At 44.8% G+C, this 9,904-nt stretch overlaps 1 protein-coding gene across 1 annotated transcript in view; it reads right to left on the minus strand.

The window, feature by feature from the left end:
- nmbr (neuromedin B receptor) overlaps positions 1–8,349 on the minus strand; it is a 29,390-nt gene extending 21,041 nt beyond the window's left edge. Inside the window, exon 1 of the mRNA XM_069172600.1 lies at positions 7,632–8,349. Coding sequence (XP_069028701.1) covers positions 7,632–8,059 — 428 coding nt within the window. The 5' untranslated portion in view covers positions 8,060–8,349. The remainder of the gene's footprint in view (positions 1–7,631) is intronic.
- Positions 8,350–9,904: the final 1,555 nt, after the last annotated feature.

Consider the following 9,904-nt stretch of genomic DNA (forward strand, 5'->3'; position numbering starts at 1 on the left):
CTTGGGTCTCTCAGTGAGTCGAGACCCAGATGTTGAGCGTAAACAGCATCTACACGAGGACTCTGCCGTTATGTTGTATGATTCAGAGGGCGATGAATGCAGCGCAGAAACACAAAGCCGCCGGGGTCTTGAACATTTTTATCTCCGTTCTGTCTGCAGATAAAAAAAGATTGAGGAGTGTCTCGTCACCTTCTGGCCCTGAAACCTTCCCATTCACATCACCTGCTGGATTTGCTAATCACTTTATTATTGATGCAAAGGCCGGTGACGCGTTCGGTGTCACATTCATTCACGGCAGGTTTTCATCAACAGAGCAGCTCCTCTGGATGGAGTGGATCGGGCCAATCAGGTGCGCTGTGTTCAAAGGCAACTGTGGAGCTCTTGGTTGAAATCCCTCCTTATTTTCTGTCTCCGAGCCGGGACATAAATTGGGGGCTCGTCCGGGATTAGAACCGCTCGCAAAAACCTCATACAAAAATTACATGCTGCGTTCAAACCGAACTCGTGAGCTCGTGGTTACCACACGGGAAGTCGTGTTCACCGTATGCTCCGCGTTCAAGTGGTAAAGTCGTAAAAACTCCATTGTTAGGCAACAGCGACGTGGCTGGCGTCTGGAGGCCACAGAGGCAAACAATTTAGCAAGCTAACAGGGAGGTAACGTAATGCAGGACGTACAAAGTCACAGCGGGAAAAGATGAGGCCGCTGGGAAGATCAACATTTTCCTCGCAACTATTTTGAACTGACGACCAGAAAATGACACATAATTAGAAAATGACATATAATTTGCATTAATGTTCTGTTTCACTTCCCCTCCTGATTTAATTGAGGTGATAATCTGATTGAGTTCACACCTCCACATCTCTGTTGTTCTGATCTGCTACACTTTGTTACCCCACAAACACACACACACACAAACACACACACACACACACACACACACACACACACACACACACACACCCTCCAGCAGATCTTCCTCACAGATGAAGATAGTCTGAGAGCACACTCTGTTCCCACTGCGCTCCCTGACAACTTCACCTGCAGCTCCTCTGAGCTTCTTCAGCAGAAATCACAAGCTCACATGTTCCAGTAAAAGGCTTTATAATCCCACGGGTTGCAGCACTAAGGCTCACGTGGCCCCGCCCACCAAAAAGAGCACCAAGAGGAGCCATCGGGCTGTGGAGACTCCCAGGTGTCCAAGTTTGAGCAGGAAGTTGTTCCAGTCACAGCTCAAACTTCATTTCGTGACCTTTAGACAATCCCTCCAGGATTGTTGCGATCAAAAATGTTTGATTTTTGCGGAGGACTTAATCAAAAATTGCGATGTAAATTGCAGAGTTTAAATTTTTTTTGGACGTAAAATTGCAAGTCAAAAAAGAAATTTCGTTTTTTATTTTTTTAAGCACCAGAAAAGATGTACTTTATGCTGTTAATACTTTCAGCACAGCTTCTGATGACAAAAAAAATTTGCAGTAAAATTGCAGGAATTTTAATAAATTGCAGGTTTCCATAAATATTACAGTTTACTTGAATTTGCGTTAATTATTGCAATCGCAAGGCTGTTTAGCTGTCCCTGCTTTGGTCCAATCACGTCCTTCTTCTCTTCCTCTCTAAGTCTTTGTATCCTCCTCTTCCTCTCTCTTCTCCACCACCGTTTACCCTGCAGCCGTTTCCTTCCATTAAAGACCTCCATCAGGTGATTTCACCGTCGCTGCACACAGCGGAGCACCACTCTTTTTTTGTTTCTTCTCCTCCTCAGATCTCCTGCTGTCGATGCTTCGGTAGCTGGAAGATGAAAGAAAAATCGATTCCACAAACAAAGCTGGAAAGGAATACTTTCTTCCTCTTCACCTTGGCTTCGATTCCCTTTATCCTGCCGGTTCTCCATCTTGCCGGCTTTGTTCTCTCTGTAGTTGGCGTCGACGCGACCTCTGATCCAAATCTTTTCTGATCTGAGAGTCGGTCTCTCTGCAGGAAGTCCAGCTGAAATGGATTTGATGGGCAGATTTAATTCACTCCACCGTCCACCTGCCTTCATGTGGTGGCTGTTAGGTCCATAATAAAGCACTCTGACAGGAAGTCCTGTTTGAAAATCTGAATCCAAAACGCCCTCTGACTTTAGGTCATCACGCAACTAAAACTCACCTTCAGGCTCTGGGACAGTCTAATTAACATAAGCTCTTCATGGATTAAAGCACAGCTGCTCAACTTCAACAAGTTGGCCAAATAAGAGCTCTAACTTTAACGGCTACAAAAAAAACCTCAAACTAATGGACATCAATGTCAACAAACCAGTTTATTACTTGTAAAGTAAATAAATGTCAGTAGTTTTTTGTCTGGAATCAGATTTTCACAAATCACAACCGACACTCACACAAGGGTTTCCCCGATCCTCCCTGCCCCCTCACTGTCCTGTCGCCAAGGTTACCCACACAGCTTGTCTATGACTCGAGATGGTAGACTATATAATAGTTGACTGCTCTGAAAAATGAGGCCAATGCAGAAGTGCCTTAAAGTGCAATACCACAGAGGGCCACTAGGGGCTGGCTCCAATAGAATGAACCATTAACCTGCATGTTCTTTTGTGCATTTTTATGTTCCCCTCTCAGCACCAATGACGCATCCAACTTTAGTTTTTTCTAAAATCTGGTCACACTAGGACCGCTAGTTGAATCGGCCTGAATTAAACCCTCTAAATAGAGAAAACAACCAATGCGAAGTATTCGCGTCCTGCGTCCAGCCGTCCTCATGTAGAGCTGCCGTCTGTGGTTTTATGAGTGTTTACAGGAGTGAAGTCAGGACAAGCAGTAAAACCGAGCGGAGGCTGATGTTTACCTGTTGATTGGTGCCATCATGGGATAAAGGACACTGTGATTGCACGGCATCAACACAAAATAATAGAACAAAATAAAAAGCTGAATGTTTAAAAAGGGGAAAAACTTTTTGTTTGTAGAGTAACGAAGGACGTGGAGGTTTTCCCCCGGAGGTTTCCAGACCCTGAAGTTCTCAAAGGTTCCAGTTAGGAAAAGGAAAATCGACCAACCAGCCTCGACTCATCGGTTCATGTCTTCTCTTGTCACAGTGAATCTGAACCGTCGCCGTCTGACCGCCTCTCCACGGCTTCGGCTCCTCTCCGAGGATGTCCTCAGCTCAACGGGGTATTTTTGGTGCTTCATCCTGAGAGGAAGCAGCTACTCCAATCACCGCGCTAATTACGCATTAGGCTCCTTCTCCTCATCAAGGGCCTTCAGGCCAATTCGGAGCCGTTACGGGCTCGTTAGTGGCCTTTAGTCTCGTTAGGGGCTCGTTACAGGCCGCTGGGGTCGGACACGCAGCTGGATCTCCGCTCGCAGCTGTGTGATCAGGAAATGAGTTCCCCCGTTGAACACTCTGATACCGTTGTGTTTTTTCAAGAGCGAGGACGCTGACGGAGCCTGCCAGCAAACGGAGAGGACCAGGAGTTCCCGCTGAGCTTGGCAGCTTCCTCTCGTTCACTCTGCCGACCTCGGAAATGAAAAGCACACATTCATTTTGCACTAAATACTGTGAGACTGAATTTAAGGAGATAGTTTTAAGAAATCTTAAAATCAGCTGTTTCCAGTGCAGAAAGAAGTAAAACTCCGAGAAGTGTTTCAAGGTTTGAGTTCAGACTGGCGGCACAGTAACGTGTGAAACATACTGAATAGTCGTGATTAATTCTTAATTCAGGAGACGACTTGTTGCAGACGAACCGAGCAGCTGCTGCTTTAAACATAAAGCTGCTCGTGTTTCCTTCGAGTCTGCATGGAAAAGGTTGAGACTTAAACGGGAATCCAGCTGCATCAACGTTCTGTTGCTCGCATGCATGACACATAGTGTAGTGACCTTTACCTGTAGTACCGCAGGACACACACACACACACACACACACACACACACACACACACACACACACACACACACACTGACCTTGAATCCGAGCAGAAGTGTCTCTTTGTGTTTTTATGGAAACAGATTTGACCTCCGCACACACAAACAGATCCGTTAAATCATAAAAGTAAAAAACATGGTGCAGCTTTTATTTCCTGGATATAAAATAAATTCCATTTAGTTTATAATTCTATGCGATAGTTGTTCATTAGAAACTTGAGGTGAGCTTGAGACTGTCTGTCAGCACCTCTGACCTCAGCAGCCAATCACAGATCAGCTCCTATCGTGCCGCGGATCACCTGACGCCGAGGGGAGTCCGCGGGGACTCTCAGGTGTGGAGGCTCATCGCTGCGTCTGTAATTAAAACTGCCAGCATGTAATTTGGGTTTCTTCCTTATCAAACACTATAGGGCTTTTAATTTGAAATAATACAGGAAGTGGTGAGTTTTTATTGACGCGGAATGCAGCAACTGGCAGCGGAAACGGTAGCGGATCAAAACGAGGCTTCACGCTTTGAATCTTCAAACAGGTCAAATCTGCACACGAACTTTAACCGGATCAAGAAAACTGAAAACCGTCCGTGTGCTGTTTCTTTTTACCTTCAGTAGTACTGCAGCTCCCTTACAGAGTATTAATTAATGTAGTAATGTAATGTAATGTAATGTGTACACCTGCTTCCACCCTGACAGATGTCACTTCCTGTCTTCAGTCCTAACCAGCCATCAGAGAAACGGGCTCATCCTTTAATAACCAATGAAACACTCTGATGACACATGACACGCCTCCTTAATTTGCAACTAAGCGCCCAATTCTCCGTGAAATATTGGACCCCTCCGTCCTCGCGTCAACAACCGCCGTCGAGGTCCAGACTTCCTCCGGACTGTGAATCCGAGGTCGTCTCAGTCCGGACGCAAACAGAGGAGAGAAAAACCGTTAGAAGCTGGTTGCGTTTTGTGACGTAAAGCGGAGCTGACAGCCACATCTGTCCCTCGGGGCGCTGCATGGACTAATGGGCCTCAGCAGTGGATTTAATTTTGCCCGCGACATTTATAAATCAGAAAGAAAAAGAACTCACAGGAGCATCATGAAGTATTTATTTAACTCGACCGGTGTGCAGGAGGAATATTTAGGTTTTCAAATTAATGACAATAAGATTACAAATTTTCTTTTGGCTCAACACAACAAGCAGCAACGTGCTTTTACACAAATTCAATAAGAACAAGTAGAAACAGCTGCTTCAGAAAATACTGAAAAATGTCCACTAAAATCTGTTTTAAATCTACAAAATAAACACGAGAACTCAGCTCCTACTTAATAAAAAATAAAATATATTTTAAATCTCATTTCCTACACATGTACATACATATCCAAGTGTCCATCAGTTATCTCGGTGTTGTTAGTTAAAGTCACTTCTTATTAGTTTTCTGGAGGTCCATCTGGAAATAATAGAAGAGAAGAAGATTCAAAAAGACCTGTTTTTGGGGGGGGCGTGTCTGTTTGATTGACAGGTACAAGAAATTGTATTTTCTTGATTCTTGTTGTTCTGGTTTTGTACCCTCATGGTTGTAAATGCACTTATTGTAAGTCGCTTTGGATAAAAGCGTCAGCTAAATGAAATGTAATGTAATGTCTGTGGTGCAGTCAGGTTTCCAGATCTGGCTCCTCCCCCTGCTCGTCCAAATATGGTCACTTCTGGCTCCAAAATACCAAAATGGCGAAGGTTAAAATAACCTCCAGTCACACACTCGATCACCCAGCTGAGCGTCAGTATAAATTAAATTCCCTCCTTCTCGCTGATCACCAGACACTCTAACAAAACCATTAAACCATCAGGACTCTTTCTGCCTCCATCAGCAGGTAAAGCCTAGTGGTCCTGATTCTGAGCAATGTCCCAGCATCCATCTGCAATCAGACTGAGGACGGTCGGGACGCTGGCGCGACGACTAAACCAAAAACAATCTGTGTTTCAATCAGCAGGAAGTCTCTTCCTCTTTCTCTCATGATCAAACTTTTCAATTTGAATTTTCTGTTTTCTACCATCGTGTGTGACCGCGACCCTTCTTCCTCTCTTATTATCCTCCCTCCTCTTCCTCCTACATCCTCTTCATCCATGCTCAAACACACACACACACACACACACACACACACACACACACACACACACACACACACGGGACCCAGCAGTGGATCTGACCGATCTGATTGGAAACCTGACGATACGACGTCCCGCCCACTGATAGCTGTAACCTGACTGCACCACAGGCCTGTCAATCAAAAAGACACGCCCCTAGTGGCCCTCAGTGGTGTTACACTTTAAAGGCTCCAATTTTCAGACCGTGACCACAAAGATCCCTGCAGAACTCCTGATCTGTCCACGGTTTGCATCTTTTCATCTGAAACACTAAAAGCGTCTCCATGGTGACCTCAACAATCTCATGCATCAAGCATCTCATCCTGTCGCCGTCTGCAGGTCGGCTGTTTAACACACGGACTATGTCATGATGCTCTTCAGGGTCACAAAATCCTCCACACGGAGTCTAACCTGTGAAAAAGTTCTTCTTCGTCATATCTGTTGATGTTTCTGCAGAAATCCTGCTCAGCTTTGACTCTTTAAACCTCGGCAGCTCCGCCTTCACTCCTCCAGCAGTGGACTCTATCTGATACTAATCAATGCGGTGCCTCAGTTCAGCTTCAGCAGCTGCAGAGAAGCTCCTGAGACTCTTTTATCTGCTCCTGATAAATCACATAAACTCACCACAGTCGTTTTTTCAGCCGTTTAATCGAGAAATATTGTGCAGAAACGTGTCGCACCTGCTCGGCCTCGTCAGAGAAAACAAATACGCCCCCAAAATAAAAGCCATGAATGTCGTGGCGGCGGTGCTTTATTCTACAAAACTGCATCATAACGTGAGATCTTTGTATGTTTCTGTGCAAAATCTTCATCTTAAATGTGGTGAAAAAAGTGTAAAGGAGTCAGTATTTCCCTCTGAAACATGATGAAGCAAAACATGCAACATTCAAACTGAACTTTGCACCACGAGAAAAAGATCCGTGACTTCACGTCCAGCCGAGGAGCTTTCAAACAACACAGCAGGAAGTTTCAGACTTTTAACTGCAGCAGAAGACCAACCAACGTCTGACACTGAAGATGGATTTTAATTGAGCGTTGTGATGAGAAGCAAACATTCATTCTTCGTTAAAGCTCATTTTAATTCCTTTATCGACTGTTCTGTACTTAAATCTAGAAATATGTTGTTTTATTTCATGAGATAAAATCTTAATTGAACCGATAACATCAATTCAGTGCAGTAAAAACGTTTCTCTGAGGCAGCAGGATGTCTGCAGGTGTGACGCTGCAAGAAAAGGAAATACTCGAGTAAAAAGAGGAAACCCTTCAAAGTAAAATACTTGAGTAAATTCCAGCTGTGTCAATATTTGTGTTGATTTTTATTTCTTTTCTATATTTTTTTAATGTTCCGTTTTTATGTGAAACTCTGCATGTCATTTTCTTGCTGTGAAGCACTTTGAGCTGCATTTCTTGTATGAAAGGTGCAAATACAGTTTATTATTATTTTAATCTCATACTGATATTTAAGAGTCATTATTATTGAATCATATGAAATAAAAGTAGTGAAGTCTCTTTTTTGGGATGCTGGAGCTGCAGGAGTTTAATGATGTCATCCATTCATAAGAATAACCCCACAAACATCCGGTGCTCCTACCTGTCCGCGCTGAGCGCCGTGAGCGTGAACACGGACACGCCGACCGAGGTGAGCTGGATGACGGGGATGAGCTTGCACGCCGCCTCGCCGAACACCCACTCCTCGGAGAAGTAACGGAAGGCGTCCACGGGCACGCAGGTGACGAGCAGCAGCAGGTCTCCCGCCGCCAGGCTGGAGATGAAGATGTTGGGCACGCTGCGCATGGCGCTATTGGTGATGAAGATCTTCACCAGCGTGATGTTGCCCAGAAGCCCCACGGTGATGATGAGGATGTACACCGAGGTCATGACGCAGCGCACCGCGAAGTGCACCGTCTCCGCGCCGTCCGAGGACGCCCACCAGCCGGGCTCCTCCGTGGAGTTGGGGCTCAGAGCCTCGGGGTCTCCGGGCTCGGCCGGAGCCAAGTTGGAGAGGAACTCGTCGTCCATGTCCGGGGAGCAGCGCGCGGGAAAATCCACCAGAGGAGAGGAAAGATCCGCGCGTAAAGGCGCAGAGACGGCGGGGGGTTCACTCCGGCACGAGCTGCCACGAGACACACAAACTTTTCTAACAGTGACTGTTGGTCCGGGAGGCTGAGAGACGACTGATGCTGCTGGAGAGACGGAGGCAGTTCTTCATTTGACGCTGTGAACACACACACACACACACACACACACACACACACACACACACACACACACACACACACACACACACATATACACACACACACACACACACACACTGTTTCGCTCTGTGTGTGTGATATAGAGCTGGAGAGCACAGGAAGAGGAGGAGGAGGAGGGGTGGTCACAGTGAATATACAGTACGAGATGAATAGAAGGATGACCAAAAGTATGTGGACACCAGAACGTTACATCCTTATCTAATCTGTCCATTTACTTTTCATAAATGTGGAAAAACTGGAGATTAAAAGAGGCATAAAAAGAGTAAGAGAGGCCAAAAGTATGTGGACACTCAGTGCAGAATATGCAACAGGGAGGTTTAAGAAAACAGTTTGTGTCCGTCTTCGTGCACATAATTTAACATTTATCACAAGTCCCCGTCCCCCTACAGGTCATTAAAAGAACTGCAGGTTGTCAGGGAAATATAACCACAGCTCAATGATAGACTGCAGTTCATGCAATATTAATTTCAAGATCAATATAATGTAATTAAAGTGGTAAATTGGCTCGCTGCTGTTTGCAATCTACCATCAATCTGATTGGGAACCTGAGGACACTATGCCCCGCCCTCCTATAAATGGAAATATGACTGTCAATCAAACAGCCCTGCCCCCAAACATATCTGTGTTTGAGGCCTAATATCTAATGAATACTGGAAATATTTTCAGAAGTTGATGCTTTTTGAGGGTTTTCTTTTGAGCCAGCCCCTAGTGGCCCTCAGTGGTATTGCAATTTAAGGCACTTCAAGCTACAAATATTTTTTACAAACAATCTTTGTTTATAAATGGAAGTGTTATCACATGAAATAATGTACAAACTAGAATATAGAGAACGAAAATGAAAAACAACGTCCGAATGCAGCTGAAGGTTCATTCATGTGTTAATCATCTATTCATGATCATTTGTTGGTTCGGTGTGTGGCTGATATTACATTTTGTGTAAGAGGTCAAAGGTCAACGAAATAACGAGGGTCCTGAGCCTCATAAGCAGTTGTTTTTTCGGCCGGCTGTTTGATGGTTTTCTATTCGGTATCTCGTTGTTTCAAAGAGGCTCAGACTTCTTGAGTCTTTGTTCTCCATTTTACTGCAAACATTAGATTTTTTTCTGAGGCAGCTGACAGAGTCCTGATTGTCTCCATGTTGTATAACATCAATATTTTATTTAAAGCCTGAGAGGTTCATGTGAGTTTTTAGGTTTTTTTAGTTTGAGTAACAGCAACAGCAGAAAAACCATTTGCAACCCGGAGTCTGTTAACGTTAATGTTTTTTTTCTAAAATGTTTCTTCTATCATTAGTGTTAGCTCATGGTTGCACCATTGCTAACGTTATCAGCATTAGCTACCATTAGCAATGTTGCTATCATTAGCTAACGTTACCAACATTTCTGTTACAATTAGCTAACGTTAGCTAGCGGTAGCGTTGGCGGACACTTCCTCACGAAGGTTGTTGTATCACGGTGCTGCACTTCGTTAGCGTGCAACAGGACCCGTCTCTGAACATTGCGATCGACCCCCGTGTGGTCTTTATTGGAAGGACGCTGATGTTTGCGTAATCGCTGACACGTCACACCTCTTCAGTTTAACGAGGGAAACGCCGTAACGCCGGCTTC

Source organism: Embiotoca jacksoni, unplaced genomic scaffold, assembly GCF_022577435.1.
Source record: "Embiotoca jacksoni isolate LCO1_2020_lvr unplaced genomic scaffold, fEmbJac1.0.p SCAF_54, whole genome shotgun sequence".
NCBI classification, from domain to species: Eukaryota; Metazoa; Chordata; class Actinopteri; family Embiotocidae; genus Embiotoca; species Embiotoca jacksoni.